The 26,671-nt window shown below is 35.7% G+C and overlaps 2 protein-coding genes across 2 annotated transcripts; both read right to left on the bottom strand.

Annotated features, from left to right (window-relative positions):
- Positions 1 to 1,603: 1,603 nt before the first annotated feature.
- Positions 1,604 to 19,596, bottom strand: LOC121418744 (kelch domain-containing protein 3-like). Its single transcript, XM_041612823.1, has 10 exons — positions 19,337 to 19,596; positions 11,991 to 12,197; positions 11,051 to 11,224; positions 10,121 to 10,236; positions 7,423 to 7,494; positions 6,879 to 7,092; positions 6,235 to 6,430; positions 4,463 to 4,542; positions 2,831 to 2,909; positions 1,604 to 2,121 (listed from the first exon to the last, which is right to left on the bottom strand). Exons 2-10 carry the CDS (start codon positions 12,142 to 12,144, stop codon positions 2,049 to 2,051), a joined length of 1,158 nt encoding a protein of 385 aa, XP_041468757.1. The 5' UTR covers positions 12,145 to 12,197; positions 19,337 to 19,596; the 3' UTR covers positions 1,604 to 2,048.
- A 3,835-nt stretch (positions 19,597 to 23,431) lies between these two features.
- On the bottom strand, positions 23,432 to 25,952 carry LOC121418743 (microsomal glutathione S-transferase 1-like). The gene is made up of 3 exons (XM_041612822.1): positions 25,705 to 25,952; positions 24,248 to 24,336; positions 23,432 to 23,724 (listed from the first exon to the last, which is right to left on the bottom strand). Exons 1-3 carry the CDS (start codon positions 25,813 to 25,815, stop codon positions 23,475 to 23,477), a joined length of 450 nt encoding a protein of 149 aa, XP_041468756.1. The 5' UTR covers positions 25,816 to 25,952; the 3' UTR covers positions 23,432 to 23,474.
- Between the last annotated feature and the right edge of the window lie 719 nt (positions 25,953 to 26,671).

Below are 26,671 nucleotides of genomic sequence, written 5' to 3'. Positions count from 1 at the left end.
AGTAACACCAAGGAGATATCTCCTTGGTAACCAAACAGATATGTCTCCTTGGTAACACACAAGAAACAATCAATCTTAAGGTAATCTAGGATTAAGCCTACAATTATACAATATATACTTTTTTTGTTTTATGATATACTCTGATTTTATACATTTCTCTTTTCAATACATTAAATCACTTTGTCATTCCGGTAAGCATGCAGCACTCATTCTATGATGTCATTTGTCAGATCAACCAAGGAATGCAACTATGAATATACAATATGTACATTACAGCTACTTATCTATCAGCAGACATCATTGGGTATTAATCAAATACTTAGTTTCGATTAGTTGACATGATGCTGCACAGCCATGTCTTAGGACATGTACACAAACATACCAAGTACTGCAAGCATTTGCTACAACCTTGCATTGCAACTGTTATAGAATAACCGTCATCAGCCAAGGACTAACTGCTAACTGCTATCTTTTCAAATTTTTTAACAAATCAACAATGTAAAAAGGCAACAACAAAAAAATGAAGCTCACACCATATCAGCAAACAGTAAATAGAACAGCCCATTTTAAAGACCATTTCTCTAAACTGAGAATCAGTATAAAATATCCAGTCAAAGTATAAAGATGTCAAACTAGCAATGCCTTCTTCTTGAATTCACAGCAATAACATGGTTGACAGAAACAGAAAACAAAATGGCAACACATTTATTTCATTCTTGTTTTCCATATTTTCACCCTGTACAGTAAGCTGCATACTTTACCCTCTTGAATGTAATCAACTTATTTTTCTTACTATCTGACTGATTACTGTAATCTTTTAAATAAATTCTAATAATATGCGATGAAGTTAATAATATGACTATTTTGTCATTTAGCAAAACTTTCGGTATTGAGGGTTATATGCATACAAGTAATTTATAAATCTTGCAAATTTGTCTTCATTTCCTGTCCAATAGATGTTTGCTATCACCCAAGTCACTGTTGTTGTTTTGTTATCTGTGATGAAAATAATGTTCTTCCAACAACTTTCAAATAAACAGATTCTCTATATACCCATGTTTAACAAATTCAATTATCACCTTTTAGGTTAAAAGTAGAGTCGTGTTTATCAAAATACCCGTGAAAATTTTATCATGTTCTGACTGACAAATTTGGTTAAACCCTGTTGGTTTATATATATATGATACCCACATGTTCACCAGTGGTCGGTCTGCTTCATAGAGAACTTATGATAATGGTAGCTAGCTTCTCTATTCAGAAGCAAAACAAAATCAAGGTTTCCATGTTACATGCAGATACCATAGTATACAATCAACGCTACCAGGATAGTTCGTTCTTCATGAAAGAAGCCCCTGATTTTATATGTAGGCAACCTGCCTGCAATTATAACAGAGTCTGAGATTATACATGATATTGCAGCCAGACTCAAAGTGAGGCAAAAAGGCAAGAATTCTTTGTATATTTCATTAATACCTGGTAAATATAAAAGATACGGTTGCTCATGCCCTTCCTTTATACAGTGCAGTATCCAAAAGCCTGCCAATACAACTATACCTCTAGTAACAGTCCATACTTTGATATTACATAAAATAATGCCATAATGTCATTAATACCTGGTAAATATAAAAGATACGGTTGCTCATGCCCTTCCTTTATACTGTGCAGTATCCAAAAGCCTGCCAATACAACTATACCTCTAGTAACAGTCCATACTTTGATCTTACATAAAATAATGCCATGGCTTATATAATATACATTGGCTCATCTATATAAAGAGACACTGTATGCTCTATACACAATCAAGTCACTTTCACAAGGTTATAACAAACTGAGCATATTAACCATAAGAAGAACTAAAGATTGTTAATTCCAACCTTGCATCCGTGAACCATTTTGTTTCCATGATAGTATGGATTTTCTTCTGGCTTGATAGAGCTAACTGTATGACTTTAAATGCAGACAACGCAACTCAATACGGAACAAATTGCATACACATCACAGTATATAAGCAGCACAAGTGTGGGTGCACATTCAAGCGATTGCTTAGTTCAGCCTTGTTGCGTTGCTTCATATGGCAGTGGAGTTATATCACTGTTCGATGTCATGGCATTGATTTCCCACCTATTTCAACAAATAAAGCACATGTATATAAATATATATTTTTTAATAATCAATGATTGTGCATTTCAATAATAAAACTTCAACAAATACACAACCGCCTTTTACAGAAATAATGCAGGCATGATATTCCCCTCTGAAAAAAATTTTAAAAGTAGCCAATGGTGGCTAAGTCTCCACCGAAGTCCGAGATGCCCTGGTCGGGATTACAAGCTCTTGCATAGTAAGGACATTTTTTAAGGTGAGTCTGCATGATAGCTTTTTCATTTACTTAAAAAAGTAGTAAAAAAGGCATAAGAATGTTCTTGGACAAAGGATTTCACATAATAAAATAAATAAAAATATCTGTAAAAAATTTATTAGAAAAAAATCAGAATTTTGATTTTAGTCAAGAGAATATCATGGCTGATAATGTTTAGAATCTGAAATAATAATATTGATATCATATCTGCAGTTAGGAATAATATATAACCTTCAGCAAAATATTTCCTAATAATCAGTAATACTCGGTATTCTAGCAATCATTTTTACATATTGAGTATTCAAGAAGACATAGCCTGACTGTGATTCACCAAGTATGCTATGGAATATTAAAGGGATGAGAAGCATGAAGAAATGACAAACAAATAAAAACTGTGCAAGAAATAAAACTCAGACTTATGAGATTTGTTGATATTTTAAACGAAGGGAATTATTGTGAATGAGGTGTTACCTTAGTGTCTTGGGAAGACATGTAGTATCAATTCTCTCATCAATGATGGACATCTGACACATTGTTTTCAATGAAGGATCTATGTGACATAAAGGAAGAGAGGAAGAGAAAATGAGCAAAAGAGAGAAAGAAAAAAATTCATACCATATCTATAATTTTCACATTAGATACATGTTGAGTCACCCTTGGCCTTGAAGCACTTAATGTAACAAGTGGAATGCCTCTGGCAGCCTCACCTGCATTATGCAATTCAATATAGCAGCAGTGCTGACTTTGAAAACTACTATTGAACAACTATTCACAAAAGAAAACATTCATATGATAATGATATACTATGTACATCGACCAAAAATGACCTTTGATCTGATCATGTGACTTGTGCAAAACAATCAGTGACACTTGACTACCCGTATGTCTATGTTTCATGAACTAGATCCATAAACTTTCAAAGTTATGACAATTCAACAAATACCCCCAACATGGTCATAGTTCATTGATCCTAAATGACCCTGACCTTGGTCATGTGACCTGAAACTAAGGAAGGATCTTCAGTACTACACCATTACCCTCATGTCCAAGTTTCAAGAACTAGATCCATAAGATTTCAAAGTTATGACAATATTTCAAAAACTTAACTGTGGTTAAGATGAACTAAGATGAACTAAGTTCATTGACCCTGAATGAGCTTTGACCTTGTTCATGTGACCTGAAACTCAGGAAGGATATTTAGAAATACTTGATTACCCTTATGCCCAAATTCATGAAGTAGGTCCACATACTTTCTAAGTTATGAAGACATTTCAAAAACATGACCTTGGTTAAGATTTCAACGTTGACGACTCACCACTGTCACCGCCAGAAAAATGGCACCTATTCTGCTATGCAGGTGAGACAAAAATCACCTGAAACAGTATTGGACTATTCATTTATAGGACAAGTCATAATTCCCTTATCAAAACACTAGACAGGCATTTAATGAAATGTCTATATTACACTGCCAAGAGTTGATAATGCACAGAAGGTTCTTGTTTAATCAGCAAATAACAAGATTTCAATAGCTCAAAAATAGTAGCTGATATCATGATTGATAATGACTTCATAGAATAAGGGCCAGATGGTTAAACCATTGATTACTGAATCCTGTAATTCCTTTAGACCAGCAACAATCCAGCTCAAATATTCAAAATGCAAATACACCATACCAACCACAAAAATGTATACAATACATGTATAGAAAATTCTATAAATGCTGGTACTATATCTTGCATCAAGATACAAAGACAATGGCCCGTATTCTGAAGTTGGGTTTAACTTAAACTCAGATTTAAAGTTGTGGTTTATGTATGGATAGCCAATTGTTACATAAATCACTAACAGTAGAGATATCATATTTCAGCTCACTTGGCTCTCAAATCATTCATAATTGTCTAGGAAGTATAAATAGATGATTGTCTTCACCATTGATGAATCAGGAAAGAGCACAGTAACATAAGAAACATACAACTTAATAAAAATTTTGACACTTTTGGCTTCCCATAACTTTAGCACAGAGTTAGACCATGGTCTAAGTTAAACTTGACTTCAGAATACGGGCCAATGTCATTCAAATTGATTTCACAGATATGCACTCACCAAAATCCAAAATATGAAGATCGGCAAGATCAATGAGGTTCTCTCCAATACTACCACCAGGATTTGCTTTCTCTCTTGGACTGTGAAAGTAATCAAATCATATCATATGAACATTGTAATGATTGTTGAGAAAAAAGGCAGGATGACAGGAAATAATAGATTGCATTTACATAACTGCATTTTAACAACAGTAATCTTGTTGAGCGATTTTATGTTTAACCAGAAAATGAACTGTCCATTTTTTTTCATCCTCTTCATTTTATTTCCTGTTCTTGTGAAATTGTCATAATGATGTGCTAAAGTTGCACAGAGGTAATGATTGGAGAAAATGACTAAAGCTACTTGAGATGGCTGCCATAAACATAAAATTAACAAGTGGAATGCCTCTGGCCGTCTCACCTGCATCACGCGGTTCAATATAGCAGCAGTGCTGACTTTGAATACTACTCTAACTCGCACAAGATGTTCAGTGATACATGGTTACTCTTATGTCCACTTTTTATGAACTAGACCAATAAACTTACAGAGATTCACCAAAAAACCCCAACATGGCCAAAGTTCATTGACCTTACATGACCTTGGTCATGTGACCTGAAACGTGCACAGGATGTTCAGTGATACTTGATTACTCTAATGTCCAAGTTTAATGAACTAGACCAATAAACTTTCAAAGTTATGATGGTAATTCAACAGATACACCCAATTCGGCCATAGTTCATTGACCTTTGACCTTGGTCATGTGACCTGAAACGTGCACAGGATGTTCAGTGATACTTGATTACTCTAATGTCCAAGTTTAATGAACTAGACCAATAAACTATCAAAGTTATGATGGTAATTCAACAGATACCCCTGATTCGGCCAAAGTTCATTGACCCTTAATGACCTTTGACCTTAATCATGAGACCTGAAACTTGCACAAAATTTTCAGTGATGCTTGATTACTATTATGTCCAAGTTTCATGAATCAGATCCATAAACTTTCAAAGTTATGATGGGAATTCAACAGATATCCCCAATTCGGCCAAAGTTCATTGACCCTAAATGACCTTTGACCTTGGTCATGTGACGTGAAACTCATGCAGGATGTTCAGTGATACTTGATTAAGCTTATGTCCAAGTTTCATGAACTAGGTCCATATATTTTCTAAGTTATGATGACATTTCAAAAACTTAACCACAGGTTAAGATTTCGATGTTGATTCCTCCAACATGGTCTAAGTTCATTGACCCTAAATGACCTTTGACCTTGGTCATGTGACATGAAACTCTAATAGGATGTTCAGTAATACTTGATTAACCTTATGGCCAAGTTTCATGAACTAGGTCCATATACTTTCTAAGTTATGATGTCATTTCAAAAACTTAACCTCAGGTTAAGATTTGATGTTGACGCCGCCGCCGCCGCCGCCGCCGCCGTCGGAAAAGCGGCGCCTATAGTCTCACTTTGCTTCGCAGGTGAGACAAAAACCTGACATAGCTTTTAAAATTGTAGCGGTTAATTTCATTTTCTAAGGGAGGAGGGGGGGGGGGTGTGAAGGAGTGGGGACAGCAGAGTTACATTCATTTTTAATCACTTTCAAACACCTAGGCTGTTAAAACTTAGTTTGCTTGAGGCATCACGTCCTGATCATACACAAAGATACAATAGGAAACACATTCAAAAGTTATCATATCAAGTGAACATCTCATATGACTGTTTAAAATGGTTCAATAAGACATGCATAGCTTTGTGAAACCACCCCTTGGTATAGCATAAAACAAAAGAGTACCTAGTTCCACCAAACATGATCATTCTATCTCCATGCATAACACAGCACTGACGTCTTCTCTTACAGGGAACCTTTCCTCTACAGTGGACCTTCTTCCATTCAAATGATGACAGGTCTAGCTTGTGAACATCGTTGAAGTGTGTGTCAATGGTGTGGTTGAAGCCAGCAAACACGCATAAATGATTGTCATGTAATACTGTCATAAGAGAAAGGAAATAAAGGGTGAGAATATTGATTGGTTTCCCAGTAGGAAGAATACCACACTTTTATGACATTTTTTAATGCACATTCACATAGACTTCATTGCAAACACTTGTTGCATACCTCAGTTACAAACCGATTTGAACTAGAAATTTGATGTGTCCAAAGGACACAGATGCCCCCGCTTAATGCGATCAGAAATACATTCAATATGATTAAACTTAATATCGTGCAGAAACCAATATAACTTAGACCTTTGAACCAATTCGCATATTTAATGAGCTGTGACCTTTGATCTTTGGGGGACGGACGGACAGGGGCAACGCTTAATGCCCCCTCCGGACTTTGTGGGGGCATAAAAACTGTCAATGCAACATATATTTCAATTTTTCCCTCAAGTTTGTATCATTCACATAACAACAACACTGTTGTCTGTTACTTACCAGTTGAATGGCTCCTCCTACCGATGGGTAGTGTACCGGTTGCTTTAGGTGAGGTCCAATCACAGTTCTTGATGTCAAATACTTTGAGCTCATTGCAGTAGAATTCTTGTCCAGTATACCAAGGACCTGATCGATCTGAACGACCTCCAAACACAAAGATCTGATCATTAACTGGGGTGGCAGTATGAAAGTCCCTCCAATGTGGTACATATCTCTGTAACAGGGACAGCAATGTATGAAATGATGCTAGTTACGTCTACTATGATGACCCAAATCTTCCTGTGTAATATGCAGTATTTTCATCACTTGTCCTTACATGTACATTCAACTATTTGAAAATATTTAACATTTTGCAGAGAATTAGATGGAAAATTGTTAAGGAATATACCAAGCTAACATCTCAACTTTGTAGGCAAGTTTTAGCTGCATTCAATTGGGGATCTATATTGCTACAACATGATGCATGCATTTAATAAGATTAAACTGTAAGCTATATGTAGGGAACATAAAAAAGCTGAAATAGAATAAGATATAATAAACATACTCTTGGTTGTAATAACGTCCACTTCATATCCCTGAAATCCAGAGCATATGTGAGGTTGGAGTAACTCTGAAGCTGTAGAAACAATCATAAAGGTAAAATTTAAACATGATATTATGTTACATGACAAAATAGAATCATACTCTATGTATAAACAAGTGGAGCGCCCGCATTTTTTGAATTCTGCGATCCAATAGAGCAGCAGTGCTGACTTTGAAAACTACTATCAAATGATTATTCACAAAAAGCACCATTCATATATGATATAATTGACCTCATTGACCCTAAATTACATTTGACCTTGATCATGTGACCTGAGACTTGTCAGTGATACTTGATTACCATATGTCCACATTTCATGAACTATATCCATAAAGTACCAAAGTTATGATTACAAATCAACAATTACCCCAAACATGGCCAAAGTTCATTGACCTTAAATGACTTTGACTATGGTCATGTGACCTGGAAGTTGCAAGGGATGCTTAATGATACTTGATTGCACTTATCTCCAAGTAATATTTATTTGATCCATAAACTTTCAGAGTTATGATGGTGATTCTACAAATACCCCCAACATGGCCAAAGTTCATTGATCTTTAATGACCTTTGACCTTGGTCATGAAATCTGAAACTCCCATGGAATGTACAGTGATACTTGATTATTCTTATGTTTAAGTTTTATGAACTAGACCCATAAACTTTTAAAGTTATGATGGTAATTCAAAAAATACCCCCATGGATAAAGTTCATTGACCCTACATGTAAATGATCTTTGACTTTGGTCAAGTGACCTGAAAATCAGGCAGGATGTTCAGTAATACTTCATTACCCTTATGTCCAAGTTTCATGAACTAGGTTCATATACTTTCTAAATTATAACATTTAAAAAACTTAACCTTACAAATTTCAATGTTGATTCCCCTTAGTTCATTGACCCTAAATGACCTTTGGACCTTGGACATGTGACCTGAAACTCAGGCAGTATGTTCAGTAATACTTTATTGACCTTATATACACATTTCATGAACTAGGTCCATATACCTAGTTATGGTGTCATTTCAAAAACTTAACCTTTCAATATTGATGCTGCCGTCGGAAAAGCAGGGCCTACATGTATAGTTTCGCTCTGCTATGCAGGCGAGACAAAAACCGAAAAAGCAAAACTACCAGTACAACCAGTAAATGATACATGACCAGTTAAGGTCATACATTTCAAAATCTTATACAATACAAATATGAGACACAAAGATTATACAATATTTAGCACTTTAACCATAAAATAACCAGTTTGTCAGTATCATTCTCTCAAATGAATTTCCAAACATTAAATCACTATTTTGGAATTCACCATCTATATCAAAATGCAAAAATGTCAAAAATTAATACTGGGTGACTATTACATTTAAGTTGGTAGTACCATAGAACACAGAGGGCCAGAGAACATGCGGGCGTGTCAAATATCATAAAAGATATCAATTTCACAATCAATATCGAAGTCTACAGAAAAAATACAATTTGATACAATTAATCATAAGATCAAATAGATAGTTTCATGTTAAAAGGCACTGAATACTTTTGTTAGTTAACAAATTTACAATCAATGATGGAGTGTCACCCACCCATACATTTATAACTATAACATGACGAAAATCTTGCTTTGAAGAGCAGTATACCCCAGTTTCCCTTATCATCAAATCTCTTCTCCCAGTACTACAAATCCTATTGCCCTCAAGCATGAAATTTAAGTATAGAAACACCTGTTTCTTGACCTCGGTCCGAAGATAATACACCCCAGCATCAACGGTCACAGCAGGGGGCCACACACGATGGATTGCAATCTGTGTAGTTCTGGTGAGTGCATGGAGTTCCATGTATACACGTGTTGATAGAAACTTGTTTCTTCCTTTCTTTCTTTCTCTCTCTCTCTTCCTTCCTTCCTTTCTTTCTTTCTTTCTTTCTTTCGTTAAGACTGTATCATTGCGCGAGTGAACGGCATGCATCCCATATTTTCTTGCTGGACGGACAGAAACTATATGGGATGCATCGCGGTCCTTCCATGCTAAGCATACCGTAATTTTTATTCCGCTTACTTTCCTTATTTCGAGGTCGATTTTCTTCGTTCGAAATTGAAAATGGACTAGTATTGGATGTCTGAATGTAATATGCCTTTGAAAACGTGATTAATATCAAATACAATAATTTCATTCCGAAGATCCTTCTACAGGCAGACAAGTCTTACGTAATAGCACAGCTGTTGTTTATCATTTCGTCCTTGGCTCAACGCTCGTTTAGCTGGCCCGTGGTGGTGAAATTGAGACAAGGGGATTACCTGGCCAAGATGGGTTTATCTGGGTTTGGAAATGTTGTTTGAGATTTTCCAAACGAAAAATGGGGTATGCGACCGCAGTTTGCAGTCCGAAGTGCGGTCGAGAATCAAACAGGAAATTTTTGTAATGAAATTAGACCCTTAGAAATCTGTATGAAGCACATAAATCTGTTCCATATTCAATAATGCATGTATGATATTCTTGTCAGAAAAATGTTGTGTCTTTGGCAATTATTCAACTTAATCAAAGCTAAACTTATGCAAACTCTGCTGTTGATTTAAAAAAAATTGAAAAAAAATGAATAAACTAATTATAACCCAATATAAAAAATAAATGCAAAATATGTTGACAGCAGTTCATGTTTTACATACCAAGTCTATGAAACCACCAAAGACATACATCCTGTGTCCAATTATACATGCAGAATGGCCATCAGTGGCATCAGGTAGTTGACCTGTAGGCGTCTCAAGGGTCCATCGACTGGTTTCTGTAAAAAAAAAATGATGAAATGAAATTAGTAACTATAAGATTTAATTGGACAATCACCTTCACACAGTAGCAAATTACATGAAAATTTTATTTTAGAGGGTATTTTTCATGTACATACATATACAGTATCATTCACCATGAAATATCAAAGATGGTACTGCAGCATATATGTCACCTCACCTGTGTGTAAGAGCTCTAACAACCCAGAGGTTCCCAATTAGTTTGTTAAAGGTAAAAGATAGTAGCTGCAGCAAACAATTATTTCATGAGAAAGTCTTTAAAATCATGGCTAATTGTCACCATATTACCATATATTAATGAAAACTTATCTTGTGAAATCATGAAATCTTAGCTCAAAACTGATAATTCTGATGATCAATAACATAGAAAAGCATGTGTGGGACACTGTATTAATATTGCTTGGAAAAATATTCGACATTTGATGGAATTCCGTGCTTATTTTGCTCATTTCTTAGCAATTGCGCAATTTCTTCCAGAGCCACTTGGCATATATTTTTTTATTTGTGAATACAAACACTTGGGTGGTTTTTTAATTATATTCTGTTCGAACTCATTTTGAGATCGTTAACACAACTGATATTTATCTTTAAATGCCACCATTTTGTTATCTGAAATCTTCACTGTGCAAGTGGTGGTGATGATGATGATAATGATGATAAATTATGATGATAGATGATGATGGTAATGATTATGATGGTGGTGACAGTTTAATGATGATTGAGGATGATTACAAAGATAATCTTAAAAAATTTAGAGTCACATATCATAATCGGTTCAAACATTCAACTTACTGGTGTCAAAGCTGTAGAGTTTATTATCTGCTCCCGACGTATCATTACGACCACCCCAGAGGTATACCTTATCATTGTAAACCACCACTGAATGCCCATACCTCTGGAAAGGGATGTGTCTAGGACATTCATTGGGACCATTGGAGTGTGGTAGTTTGGACCATTTTAATCTTCCTGTGGAAACAAGAAGAAATGAATACGGGTTGGTAGAATATTCATGATTCCAATATTTCTCAAACACAGAGAAAATGTTTCCATGAAAGTAAAGAAATCTATAACAAAGTCAAATTGAATCACTCACTAATGTCATACCATAACATGGCATGTCAAAGTATCATAGGATATTCAGTTTGGAAAATAAATTGACACAATTCTTTAATGTTAGTTAATTCTTAAGTTTTTGTATGACTTTATTGTTATATTTTTAGCGTTATTTACTTCATATATATATTTTTGTATCTCATGTAATTGTATTCTCATTCTATATCATCATTTCATATGTCGAGGGTTGCTTGTTTACAAGTTTTTAACTTTTTTTTAGCAATCCTGGTATTTTATGTACTACGTTAACTTGATTTTTATCTTATACCAAATAAATGTTAATCTGAATCTGAAGGTCTCCTATATTAACATATAAGAATCACAGAGAGAATATTGATTCATTTGTCAAAGATCCCAGGGGCGGATCCAGGATTTTCCAAAAGGGGATGGCAAACATTTTCCCAAGGAAAATTTGACAAGCAAAAAAAAATAATATACAAGGACATTTCATCCACAAAAATACGACATGCAAAAAAAAAACCCTGGATCCTGGATCCGCCAGTGAAAGATACATTGAGAAGTAAAATCTTATGCAAATACACTTTGAAAATGCACGTGTACACAGAGTTTTAATGTTAAAACAATAGGAAAATAAGTGAGATACTTGTTGTTGACTTACCAACACTAAATACGAATGCATCAATCGGATTCCTGTGCTCATAGTCACCTCCAGTACAATAACCTCCAAAAGAGTAGATGAGATCACCTACACTAACTGCTGCATGGTTAACCCTTCTTGGTCCACCGTCAGTATGCACAATCCAATGTGCCATCACATGAGAAAGGATTACCAGTCTTGCACAGTTTGTTTCTTGTTTATTGGATTCTATAAGAAAAAAAAAACACAGAGAAATATTAAATTTCATTGTTTTCAAAGTGTCAAGTAAACTTAAAGATTCAAGAAACATTTGCCTGTTGATAGAATGTATGTGTATGTAGCAAGAAAACAAAAAATAAAAAAACCTGCTTAAATCATTGAGCACATGAACATGCAGACTAGAGCAAAGATTTGAAACAAGTGGTGATGAATTCAAATGAATAACCTATTGTTTTATGTTGTCTACTTCAGGCTATCCCTGCCAAGGCTAAATCTTTCAAGCAAACTGACTTAGACACTGTTGATTTATCAACACGCACAGTGCAAACATTCATAAGGTCAGGGATTTTAATCAAGATGAACATGATTGATTGATGATCGGTCAAGAAGTCACTTCGTCAGAGGTATACAACAGAAATAATCATAATTACTTTTATGTACTTTTAATACCTTAGACTTTTTTATCAATCATTTATAGTATAACTTTTCCCATTTCAGACAATGAAATAAAATGTGATTTTTTCTGTTCTAGATAACCAATCTATGCTGTTATTATAATTTGTATAATTTCAGACAGACATACGGACGGGCAGACGGACAGACAGACAGATAGATAGATTTTACAGATAGACCAGGGAAGTGGGAGTTAGACCTACTTCCCTGGATAGACAGATAGATACTTTTAGACAGACAGAAGGTAGTAAATGGCAAATAGGCACAAGTGTAATTTTAAGAGATTTTGCATGAGGCATGGTGAAGCTGCTCTATTCAACAAGGCATGGCGAAGATGAATTGAGTGTCATCTTCGCTATGCCTCGTTGAATAGAGCATCTCTCTTTTACCAAAACAAAATATGAACTGGCACAAAGAAGAATTTTGCCAAAAATAGCAAGGATACAAATAGTCAATTTTTTCCTAAGTTCATCAATGAAAATGAGGAAAGAATTACTGAAAGCAAAAAAGCTAAATCTCTGAGCAATATGCCTCGGTGGAACTATATCTGCAGAAATGGTGCACATTTCCAGTAGGCCCTACTTGTAATGCCCCAACATCTATTTACTTTAATAGTTAAATGAATATATGTTGGATAACCGTGCAATAGTATAATATTACCAATGTGGTACATGTAAATTAAGCCTTCAATTTGGTTGTGTACAAAAGCTCAGTCAGTTATACTGTATACATACAAGGCTGAAACCTTACAAAAATCCTGTCTAGTTCATTATGGATCTCCATCACCAATTGGCCATACTACCCCTTCAACACCTACATGAAACAGTGAAGGATATGATTACATAAACACATGTACGCCTTAAAGGGAAGTTCACATATGGAACTATTTTTACTTTAAAATACATTAAAACTTTTGTATTTTAGGGTTTGAATTTTGCAGTTCTGATGTCATGCATGGCAAAGGGATTTTGAATTTTAATCTTTAATTATTCTTTTAATGAGAAATTTATCCACCACATTGTGCTGCACTTGAACCCAGTGAGGAAAATTGGAAGGATTAATTCCTTGAATCCACAGAGTAATGCTGATCAAGCAGCAGCTCGAGCTAAAGCTGGGATAATACAGTCATGCTTTGTAATTTGTAGAAAAACACTATTTATAATTCAGATAATTGTTACAGTATGTTTCTCTCATAGTCTCTGTTACATTTCTTCATCAAGCAAACTTGATGACTTCATCTTCAAACAGAAAACTAAAAAAAAAAAAACATATCAAAGATTTTTTTTGAGAAAATCTGTCAAAGAAAAAAAGATATGAATATATATTTTGTGGCATCACATGCAAACAGCTACCTCTTGTCATATGTTTTCAGCTGCAAAAGTTCACACACAAAAGTTTAAAAAAGTTTCCTTAAAGTTAAATACATGTATGGCTATAAAACCCATTAAAGTTACAGTAGGTGGTTTCAGACCGCCTCGAAGTTCGCCAGTTCCAGGTATTCTCTGATCGGGAAATTTACCCCGATCAGAAAATACCAGGTATTTTGGTAATGTGAAAGCAAACTACGCGTAATCTCCCCGAAAGAAAATACCCGCTAAATAGTAGGTACTTGGCGAAATTACGAGAACTTTCGTGGGGATTTTTCCAAGGTCGCAGGTATTTTGGCGATGTGAAAGCAAATTACGGGAACTTTTATCCCAGCGTGTCGTTGGGCGCGGCGGCGTGGGTGGCTGCTGGGCTAGAGATTTTGAATCTCCCGCCTTGCCTGCTTATCAGACCACACTGCGCATGCTCGTAACTTCGGGAACTTATCCCGAAGGATGTGTTTCGGGGCGGTGTGAATGCAGGAATAATTAACGGGTATTTTTTAGCCTTAAAAAGTTCTCGTAATTTAACGGGGATTCTTGTGATCGAGGCGGTTTGAAACCGCCTAGTTTTCCATGCAAGAACAGAATATTATATTTCTTCTTCATTTCTACAAACTGCATATCTCATCAAATTTTTTATGACAAAAATTTGAGAATAAAATTAATAAAAGTTGAAGATGGCTCATAGAAACTTCATGTCACAAGATGAAATTGAATTGAGTGCAATAAAGCACAAAGGGCATGGCACTAGCATCGTAGATTTCATGTTTGCAACTCGATTTGCATTCATGAAACAACACATGAACCAGAGGGGGGGGGCACTGAAATTATTTTATTTGATGGGGGTGTGCCTCCCAAATTCTGAAATGGGTGTCTAAAAAAATAAGGAAGGGTAAAGTACGGGGTCTTGGGAACTAAATACATACCACGCGGTGTGAAAAACAGGGTCTACGGAACAGGATCATGGCACTGTAAGTATAGCACTGAGCATGCGCAAGCCAGGCATGGAGTGGCTATTATGTAGGGAGTTGCGAAACTGTACGTGCTTTGGCTAGCATGCAGTGCTTGCGCTTGACAACTTTGGCAGGGCTGGGGAACTGAGATGTCTTGTACATGTAAAAGGGGGTCTTGTGAGCAGGGCGACTTCTGAACTGAATTTTTGTCATTAGGATTATCTAAAGAACTGATAATTAGGTCTGAAGAAGGGGGTCATCAAAGCAACACGTCCCCGTACCACCAATGTATGTAAGTGCCCCCCCCCCTGGACGCATGTTTCCGTTTTACACCCTGGCGAAGGCAAAAATAGTAATACAAGGCGACTAGTGAACAATCTACACACATCGCTGGTTACTAGTAATTTAGATATGAAAGAGGACTGCGAGAGAGAGAGATCTAGATCTAGTCGATCTATCCCATTATAGTCATCACAATAAGCATAGATCTAGAAGAATAGAACCTATTCATAAAATACTAACGTTGTCATACATGTACCAACAAGGTTGACAGAATGTCATCTTCCATGACATGAATGAGCAAATTACAAGCAATTTGAAACTTGTCTTAGGTAAATGAATCAAGAATAGAGATGACCGTGTTAGAGTTGCTGCGCTCGAGCTCGCTCAGCTAGCTTGATTTGCACATTGTTGTGTGATGTGCGAGTAGCGGTGGTGCGGACTGCTGCATAGCCCACTAGACGTTGAATCCAGGAGCTTCGTTGCAATGTAATCAAGAAAATCCTTTGCCAGGGTGTAAAATGGAAATGGCCCCCTGGACATGAACACTTTGATAGAATGGCTAGTGATAATTCACACAGGTACATGTACCAAGAAACTTCCATGCATGTACTCTACATTTGAATTTTGGGCCCCGTTTTGTAAAGAGTGAAGTCAATGATAACAATCCTTTGTGCCTTCTTGCCGCACACTGACTGTGGGTGTTTGAAAAACAAAGCCTTTTACCACTGACAACCCATGCCTCACAATGTCTTTATTTATAGATTTTGTGCATTTCAATGTATGGATTTGGATCACTCATCAAATGTACAAGATTTTGAGAAGTTTGTTCTTAGTAACCCATGTGTGGTTGGCAAAGTTTGGAAAATGTTTCGCTTATTTTCTCTTGATGAAGTGGAAAAATGCTTGATATGTTGGCATAGCATCTACTCAGTTAAAGATGGCTGCCTCCAGTTGTATGTGATTTGGTCAATATACTGACAAAGACTTGAAAGATTATTTCAGTCGACATATTCAGTGTGCATATCCTCTGGTATGCATCTTTTTTTTTTTAAAAAACCAAGATGGCAACGTAAACATTGGCAAGTTTTCCGTCTTTTCTCATTTTGTTGAATGAATTCTTGTTTAAAAATGAAATCAATATTGTATACACTGTAAATGTCGGAAATGAAGTTGTATCCCATTTTTTAGTTAGGGCTAGATCTTTTAGAAGGAAAATAAAAATCTCTGGGGTGAAATTTTCATTTTTTTCGTGGTACACACACATGAATGGGACGCAATCCTGGCTACGTGGAGGGTAAGGACACGTTAGTGAATGATTTTTACTCTCTAGGAGCCTCTTGGCTATCATGTAGACCTAATGTTCCCATGGGTGCAATGGATATATTTCCACGATTCTTCATTTGCTGGGCATATTTCCCCAGGGGAAATCAAGGTTTTTTTTTACCTTGATTCGATGTGCCTCACAACCTGACCTTGATATTTTCACCAAATAGACAAATAAAGTAAGTGGGGACATCAAGTGCAAGAATAATAAGAGAGACAAGCTTAAAAACTCTCAAGGTTACATTAGCATTCAAGATTACATGTACATTAGCTAAATTAGCACTGTGTAATAGATAGTTGAGGATGGATGAAGACGTGGGTGCACACATAGAGAGAGATAGAGAGACAGAGGTGCATGAAGAGAAGCTTCTTCTTTTTTATTTGGCACCCAGCTACATGAATTTAAATTCAAAACATATCAAAGCAATAAGCACACACAAATAAAACATGAATAAAAACGTGAATTCATATCAATGGATTTATTGCAATCTGAGTGGGGAGCCATGGAAAGTGATGATCAGGAAATACATGGTACATTGAGGCAGTGAAAGATGTTAATTCTTTAAGGAGAAGCAGATGAACTCAATCAGTAAGCAGAACAAAAACTCGGAACAACTTGTAACAATTTTTTATACTAGGCCTAGAGTCTAGACCCATCTCACTCAAGGGTTCATTACATGCCGCCGCACAAAGAAAAATCAAGCCATAGAAGTCATGTGTTGTGGACACCAGAAGTGGGATCGCAGCATGCGTGACCCACTAATTAGACATCCACTGCCAAACATGGATCATGGCACTTGTTCACTGCTACCACTCTGCCTGTGGAGAATCTACAGGTAGGACCATGGTATGCCAAGGCTGTATTGAGCACACACTTTAAAAAAATAATTAAAATATCACTTTCGTGATCAAAATTATCAATTTCCATACAGTTGCAATTTAATTTTCATTAGTAACATAGAATAATTTTTGTATTGACTAGAGTGCTCAAAAACTAGAATTTTTGGTATTTTTTTTGTACGCCCTCTATTGGTAGAAAGTAAATATGGCAAGAATCATTTTTCAAGCTCTATTTTTAATAAATAAAAAATAATTTAAAGAATCAAATTTACTTAAGAGCCAAGTTATATAATGAAAAACAGTAATGGAAACTGACTGTAAAAAAATTAAGCATTTGTCCAACAGAAAAAGAGAAAATAATCAAAAAATTGTCATACTTATTTTGCAACACATAGATTAGATTTAGATTTAGAGGTGTAACTGAGAGTGAGAACAATCAACAAGGTATATGAGTGGTTCATGGTGCGAGGTGAGAATACTAATAACCTCGCGATACGTGTGAGTGTACTAATACTTTATTAGTATGGCAGTGCAGTGTATCCTATTGCCGGACACTTTTATTTCAGTGCTTTAAAAATGACAACTAGAGGAAATACAATCAAGAAAAACTTATCACTTGCTATTCCAAATATTCTGAAAATTATGAATATGATGAAATAATTTTATATTTTTCAACTGCACCGCACTTGCCGCATACCCCTTCGCGAAAAACAATTATTTTCTTGCGTGACAAATTACATCATATTTCCGGACGCGCGCCGGATGGGTCAAAATATTCTTGATTATGATGATGTAAGAAAGAATTGCATGTGATTTTTTCATGATATATCATATATCATGAGTAAATTCTAAGTTTTTGTCTGCTTTCTTATATCGATTCTGAGCAGATCTTTGTAATAAATTTGTGTTTGCTATAAACTAATTTCATTTTTTTTTTATTATTGCGCGTTCGATATGGCACTTTCAAGTATTAATGCTCGTTCATATTGTGACCCTCAGACATCAAGTTCTATCGATGCAATGTCGATCGTCGACGGCTCTCTATGCACGGTAAACCTCGCGCACGGCCGGGGTACCGGGTACCTTGTGAACTAGCCGCGGCCGTCGACGATCTGAGCGATGGAGCGGACGAGATTGAAATTCGGCAAATAATTAGGTCCGTATTTCCATCAGAAAATAGATCAGTTGGAATCAATTGTTAATGCAAAACTATGTTATATGATATTTTAAGCAATTTCTGTCATTTTAGAGAAAAATAAGGTAAGAGTTTGATTTTTTCACCTTGTTTTTGCAATCTTGTTCTTTGAATTGATCTGTGAAATTGAACTGCCATGACTGCGGAAGTCTTACGGAGCGAAATTGATTTCGTACACAGTGCAGTAATATGCGCGTCCGGAAATATGATAGTGTCCGGTAATACAATACGTGCCTATACTAACCACGTGATGCATGTGAGACCCTTCGAATTAAAAAAAGTCAAAGTCAAAGACAGTGAGTCAGACTCAAAGAAAAAAGTGGATCCGCTAAAATTTAATGACTAATGTTATGTTGATTGTTGTCAACCAAGCTGTTAATTTCATTAAGGCAGTTTGAAAAGGTAAAAAGGAAAACACAATAAGCATGATAAGGGTCTAGACCTATGCTTGATCATTATTCCCATTCTAATCTAATTCTTCGTGATTTTAACAGGTGACAACTGCAGATCATTCTACGGTACGCGGTGCAAAATAATCAATATGTGGGACACGTAACAAAGGCAGCGGTCGGCATCAATGTCGCAGAGAAATGGATTTCCATTTAATCAGTGATTAATATTCTTCTTTTTTATTATGAACCAAGACTCAAGAACCAAAACTTAATGCAATCATTGCCTGGAGTTACTATTAATATTGAATTATTTTATGTCACAAATAATTATGGGAATACTTACAGATATCACTTTTAAAGTTTATTCTGATTTCAGTCGGGGAACTTTGTTGTTAGCTTGTTGCTGTCACGGTAAACAAGGTTAAAACGTAAAATCGATGATTTCATCCGTGTGCTATTCGAATACTGCTATCAAGGAAAAGTGATGATCCCTATTTGTTTGTGTGTATGAGATCTCGTACAAGCCAATCATACCAGGAATTACCAACTAGCCAAATGTAAGTGTTGATATATCCGCACGGTAAATGACTCACGAATGACGCAACAAAGTCAAAGTCAACACGCATAATGGCAAGCAGGGAAGCAGGGGCAGAAATCGTCCAACATATAAAAAACCCGAAAAATACAAAATAAAATAGTAATAAAAACAGAATGAAATTATATAAAATGTTTTCTAAAAAAGATAAATTTAACAATCAACTGTAGTATATGAAAGAAACAAGCAAAAAGAAGTTCCGAATATTTGGTCATGCACTTACTTTCTTCGGAAGATAGCAGATCCCTAACATAATTTTATATCATTTATTTTTATAACAATTTTGCGTTTTCCTTACTGATTTTCAACAGCCTTCTGTGTAAATCGACGACAACGGCTGATGAATATACGGAAGTTAAAGCTTGTCAGGAAAAAGAACAGAAATGGATTGACCCGGCCATGCATGATCACTTCTATACAGCATTAAAAAAAAATGTTTGTCTTCAAATTTTTTTTAAAATCGATATTTCTTCAGACAAATGAATGCAATTACTTAGCTTAGGCCTGCTTATGCCTAAATATATTGAATGTGAGCCTAGTCATTCAGCGAATTTTCAATAGCATTTCTGTTTCCTATTAGCCTATGCCCCAATTACACTGACTAAATAACCCACATCAAAACTTGCCTGTTATAAGGTGCCTATCGGGTAAATGATCAAGAGTTAATTGGCTTTGTTTAATTACTTTGTTTTTTTTTGTTTTGTAATAGTATTTATTAAAATCATTCATTTCAAAATCATACAAGTAATAGTATATCAACAAAACACTTTTCACAGAGTCGAATAATTATTCCTAATACAAAAAAATTGTACAAAAAATACAGATTATAGCATTCGAATCATCTAGAACAAAGTAAATACTTATTTTGTAGAAAAATTAATACAGATATAAAAAAAAAGAATTTATAGACGAAATTAAACTGAATGAGTATGATGTTTATTCTTATTCACTAATATTAGTGGTCTACGAAAACCCACATTTAGAAAGTGTCCATCTCCATCTGGACCCCAATAAAGCCTGGTGTCGTTTCATAAAGCTGTTCATAAGTTCCAATCTTGAAAATGATTATCAAAATGAAAATCAAGACTTAGCCGTTTCATGTAAATTACAGCTCAGTGTAAAGCAAATATCGTCACGATGGCCTCGGTGTGCATGTGGGGGAGTGGGGTGGGGCGCAATGCACTCTTCGAAGTGTTTCGGGCAAGAAAACAAGTTTAAAAAGCTAAAAGATATCTTCAAATCAACTTACTAGCTAAACTCTACGTGTTCATCATGATTAAGGTCTACTTTTATTCGCATAACTATTACAAAGTTTTGCGCAAATAATTTTTCACTAACTTTTCAAAAGTAAGTGCTGCTCATTCAAGCGGAAATATTTTTCGACAGTTAAATCGTCATTTGCTTAAATGGATCTGTACCTATGTTAAAGTGTGGAAAAATCTTCAGGAAATTACAAATGTATAATTTTACAGGATTTTTTCAAAGTGTAAACTTTTTTTTGATACGCACTGTATAAGCACATAGAGACATAATGTGATATGCGCTCTGTGTCTATTATTATTATAATATATATTATAATAATAATAATATATATTAAAGCGGAAGGATGAAGGCACACATTTTTAAGACAATGATAATAATAATATTATTAATATTATAATTATCATCATTATTATTGTCTTAAAAATGTGTGCCTTCTTCCTTCCGCTTTAAGCTCTCTATATTATACTCCTCTCACCCTTGCCTTTTCTCTACCTTTCCCTATATCTCTCCTATATCTATATCTGACTAAAGAATACCAAAAAAAAGTTTCCTAGGTACTAAATGGTTACACCAGCTTGGCGTTTACCATCAGTCGAGTAACTATACGGGAGTTACCATAAGCGGAAACAGAAACAAAAATAAAGAAACAAAATAATAAAAACATCCCCGCTCTCTCACGCCCCCTCCCTCTCTCCATCTCCCACACACACTCTCTCACACACCCACACACACTCTCTCTCTACCTCGCTTTCTTCCTCTCCACTACCCCCCCCCCCGTCTCCATTGCTCGGGTAGTCATGGTATTGAAAAGGTATAGGCCTATCAGTTAAGACGGGTATTATTTTTTGTGCCTATATCTTTAGATAGGCACAAATTATTTAGAATTATGACAAGGGAAGGACAACTTTCCCATATCGGACATGATCTTATCATTTTCAGGAATTCGTGGTTTTCTCCAAGTGCCCATATATAACCCAGGTAGTATGTCCTCAAAAAGAAAAATATAAGAAGTTTGGAGTAAAAATTTTGAAAAAAATAAATTGTAGCCGTTTTATGTATTGGAGTAAAAATGGAAGAGTTGTCCTTTTCTTCCACATAGAGATATACTACTATTAGAATTCATCTCTATGGTCTTCCATCACTATGCCGTCATTATACGGCCAATTTGAAGTTTCTATATGAGTATTGTGATTATCAAAATTACAACATTCGAAAATTCATAACGTCCTTATTTTTTGTCCGATATTGTTCAAACTTTCACATATCAAATTGTCTGGGTTTTCCTCTAAACACAAGTTTTTCTTTGGGTTGGATTTGGTACTCCACTTCTTCATGTTCGTCCAATCTAAATGTCTGGTAAACCACATTGATAATCCACAATAATAATAACTAAAACTTTAATAAAAAAATAGTAACATGGTACAAAATCAACACAAAACTCAAACAGAATCACATCAATGCATTTAATTGAAGTATACCCTCTTTAATTCTGGTGCAAGCCATTTTTTACATCCTGAACTAAAAAAAAGGGGGGGGGGTTGAAAGGGTTGGTGTTCGTTAAATCTGTCCTTTCGGTGTCATTTCATAAATGAGATATTCAAAATATATCAATATCAGTCTTTAGTTATATTAAGCACTGGCACTGGGAACCGCTGGGGGCTCTTGCCTCCCCACAAAAAAAATCCACAACCAAGAAAAAAAAGGGAAGGGATAAGGGTAAAATATATTATTTTCTGATCATGGAAAAATCTATAACAAACTGGGATTTTTGTTATTAAAATATCGAAATTTGTGCTCGCTCGCAATTTTTTTTTTCAATTTTGCACGATATTGAGCCCCCTCAAATTTTGGGCTCATTACGCCACATGATCTTTACAGATTTTCAAATAATGTATATAACAGAATTGAAACAAAATTATCAACACTTGCTATAACAATAAATCGGTTCACATCATAGGCGGCGGAAGCGGGGGGGGGACGTGTACCCCCTAAATTTGAGGAGGGGGGGACGGTCCCCCCCTAAATTTGTAGTTGAAGCCCCTTTTTTTTTTTTTTTTTTTTTTTTTTTTTTTTTGCTTGTCAATTTATTTTCCTACGCGTGTCCCCTAAAATTTTTAGGTTGAGAACCTTTTTTTTTTTTTTTTTGCTTGTCTAATTTTTTTTTTGGGTTGTCCCCTCTTTTTTTGGCTTCCGCCGCCAATGGTTCACATTCCCTTCCACTCTGAATTAGCATCCAAAGTAGTACAATAATTAAATTTTTTCCTCGATGTTAAATATTAGGGGTATAATATAGACGATCGAAACCTTTTCCTTTTCGGTTCTCCTTTCCCCCTTTTCACCACTTGCAAATCATTAGAGTGGTTGCCCCTGCCCCTTGTGGCGCCGCCCTTGCCCCTAAAACCCCCTATAGATCTAAAAAGTAAAGACTGAGTATCTAAATGACGTGGAACTTAAACTTAATTATTATGATCGAGTCTCTTGTAGGTTTATTTTACAGTATCAGAATGTTTAGACAAGGTGCATTACAAGTCAACGTTGTTGCATGTTTTCTTATCATTTTTTGTTTGAAGGGTGGTGAAATGATGACTGCTTTAACAAAGGTCAATCTTTAACATATTTAAGTTTATAGCTGCCAGACGTTACTAAGAAGTCGGATGGCCATGGACAGATTGGTGCTCAATCCGACCCCGAAACACAGAGCCCTGATAGGCTGGGGAAGGGGCAGAAGGTATGCTATGCAGTGTAAGAACCTGGAACCAACAAAGATGCGGTAGTGCCAGATGATGGTGGTAAGAGGGGCGCCCGAGTAGACCGCGAAGAGTCCGCCAATGATCACGAAGGGCACGATGTTCTCAAGGTCATTCAAATTGCATCTGTTTAGGAGGTAAGGTGTAGAATTAAAAGGGTATATAGACGGAGCAAGGGTTTTGCAATGAGACGTATAACTGAAAACGGATCCAATAATGTTATATAGAAATGTTTGCAAGAAATAAAGAGAGAGAGAGAAGGGCTCTCGTTGACATAATTTCCCGCCCCCACTTTAAAAGGGACCGATCACTAAGTATTTCAGTCCTAACTCTAAATCAAGGAGGGGTACTGAGGTGGCAACAGGGGGTACTACTCATAATCCTTTGGCTTCCAATAATTTTTAGTCTTGTAAAAATTTTTTAAAACTTTTTATCTTAAAACATAAGCAGGTAAAATGCAAGGCTCTCTCTTGATTTTTCTTAAACAAACAAGAAATAAAAAGTTGAAATACAAATCATTCTAACTCCGATCGTATCAGAATGTTCTTTAAAAAAAAACGTTGTAGTTTAATATGAAAATACTCCTTTATAAGATTATAAACTCATTAAAACAAACAATCAAAATGATGGATAAAAACGGTATACCAACCTTCTAATTCGTTCAATACGAGGGTGATTGAAAACTGGTCGTCGATCTTTCTTGGTAGACAGAGCGTAATCTTCCTCGTTTGCAAATGTCTGGATGTAAATATGCAATGGGGAAATGAAACCGCATAAGCTAGATATATAAATATTGAATAGTCACTTGTATAATATGGGCTGTTTGGTTTTTGATGAAGGAAAATCAACCCCCTCCCCCTCGATCCGGGATCGGGGCAAGCACTAAAATGTCGACCGTTTCATGACGGTGATATCGCTGAAATTATGAGTTTTACGGTGCTTTACCCAGGGCGCTCTGGAACGATTTTTTTTAATGGGGGTGCTGATGTAAATTTGCAAAGCAAACAACAAAAAAGGGTTCACTCCAAAATGGAGATCAACTTTGTCCCGAGGAATTTCAAAAAAAAAAAAAATTGGCAGAACAGGGGCGGATCCAGCTTTTTATAAAGGGGGGTTGGGTGGTATACGAGGGAGCGTAGCGACCGAGTCCAAGCGAGCGGATCGAGCGAGGGGGAGGGTGTGAGAGGGGGTATTCCCCCTCCCACAGTATATTAGGGAAAATTTTTTGAAAATCTGTGTGTGAAAATGGCGTTTTCTTGCATCTAAAACACCACTATTTTTGGTATAGAGGTCGTTGCCAAATTAACCCCCATGAAAATTTGTAAAATTAAGTTGCATTTTCCTGCAATGTAAGGCCAGTTAACAACACAGATACAAAGAATTGGGGACCTTGGAATAAGCACTGTTAGCCTAATACTTTTATTATGAACAGCTTGTCACTGATACTCACTATAAGATTTAAATAAATGGTCCCCGGATTTTTTTTTTTGGGGGGGGGTTGCAACCCCCCCCCCCCCCCCCCCCCCTCTAGATCCTCTTCTGCAGAATGGAGGTATTGGTCCCGATATATGTCAAAAGGAAAAAAAGAAAAGAAAAAAAAACTCATTAATGACTTGTTGTTCATATGAGGTGCACACCAGTTTTGAGTTTTGATCATTACAATAGTTGTATTACCTGTTTCATTATCCCCTGCCACTTTTTTTTTTTTTTAAACCCAAGTACAAACCATAAACAGAACACAGTGCGCTTAGAAACAACAGTAGTAAGCGCATTATAAATGTTATGTATTATTATTATATGTGCATGCATGTGGTTGTGATTATGGAAAGGCAGCGGAATAATTAATCCATCAGAAAATGGGCCTCCGGGATGGGTCTATGATCAGAATGAATACTTGTGACACTTGTGACAAAAACAAACAAAAAAACTCCAAAACCAAAATATAAACGACACTTCCAAATTTGGGCCTATATCATCTCATGATTTGCCAATAAATTAATTGGTTTTGGAGTCAGCGATATACAGTCATGGCTATCTGGTACTAGCTAGTTATGACCTAATATGCTTCTCCACATCCATTTAAAATTGAAAATAAATCTCCCTTACCGCGTCTTTTAATCGATAGAATGCAGTCATTGGTCCAAGTATCATCATCTTAACCGTAGCCAGCCCTGCATAGGTGGCAAAATATCTCAAGGTTTCTTCTGGGTTTGACATGATTACAACCCGAATCAATCTTCGGAATAACAAACAACAAAATGAGTTGAACTTGGAAATTATATATCCGGGTTCTTCCTACACTACTGGTAGTAGCGAAACGCACCTGTCTGTGGTATACCTTTCTGCTTATACAGACCTTTGTTCGACTATTAGTATACAACAAAGGAGAGGCACTCTTTCTGGAGAGAAAAAAATAACCTGTTCAAAAATCATGAATGATGACCTTGGATCCGAGCGGTAGTCCAAACTCGGGTCACAAATAAAGCTGTATTTGAGGTCTCATACGTGTCGGTTTTAAAGAACACAAGCTGGAAAATGGAAAATTTTAACACATATCATTATTCTTCCGTTTAACACATGTTTATGTAGAATTTGTTTTAAACATGTTAAAAAGGTGTTAGTCGTCTCTTCAGCTGAATAAGTTGCTCACCATCGTAATTCTTTTTGCAATTGTTATGTTTTTCTCAGAAATTCACATTAAATCTCAATAAAAATGAGATAAACCAAATACTGGAAACTCATCAAAATTGGACAACAAATAAGACAATTATGATATTTTAAAGTTTGGCATTATTTCTTTGAAATATATGCAGGTCTTCATGAATATACAATGAGCAAGCTGATGATGTCTTATCCTCACTTATTGTTTTGTATTTTATTAAATGAAATCACATATCAAATTTTTCCAACCAAGAATTAAAAATATTAGATTGACAAATGATTTAATGCATAAGATAGGCCTTATTAATTGGTGCATGAAACTTCTTCTGTTACAAAGGGTATACCATTCACACGTGTATGAAAGATATGAAATTATTATAATTTCATGTAATAACAATATGAAAAGGGAAAG

This window comes from Lytechinus variegatus, chromosome 7, assembly GCF_018143015.1.
Source record: "Lytechinus variegatus isolate NC3 chromosome 7, Lvar_3.0, whole genome shotgun sequence".
Lineage (NCBI taxonomy): Eukaryota > Metazoa > Echinodermata > Echinoidea > Temnopleuroida > Toxopneustidae > Lytechinus > Lytechinus variegatus.
Note: the sequence above shows the minus strand (reverse complement) of the source record. Positions and strands in the feature narration are given on the sequence as shown.

What these genes read in the sequence shown, in the direction of transcription:
- LOC121418744 (XM_041612823.1), bottom strand. Translation starts at nt 12,144, where the DNA reads ATGGCACATTGGATTGTGCATACTGACGGTGGACCAAGAAGGGTTAAC. An exon ending in GGACGTTATTACAACCAAGA is followed by an intron (nt 7,093 to 7,422) that starts GTATGTTTATTA and finishes TCCCTGTTACAG; the next exon opens with AGATATGTACCACATTGGAG. An exon ending in TCTTCATATTTTGGATTTTG is followed by an intron (nt 2,910 to 4,462) that starts GTGAGTGCATAT and finishes TATGTCACATAG; the next exon opens with ATCCTTCATTGAAAACAATG.
- LOC121418743 (XM_041612822.1), bottom strand. Translation starts at nt 25,815, where the DNA reads ATGTCAAACCCAGAAGAAACCTTGAGATATTTTGCCACCTATGCAGGG. An exon ending in TCTATCGATTAAAAGACGCG is followed by an intron (nt 24,337 to 25,704) that starts GTAAGGGAGATT and finishes ATTTACATCCAG; the next exon opens with ACATTTGCAAACGAGGAAGA. An exon ending in CGTATTGAACGAATTAGAAG is followed by an intron (nt 23,725 to 24,247) that starts GTTGGTATACCG and finishes CCTCCTAAACAG; the next exon opens with ATGCAATTTGAATGACCTTG.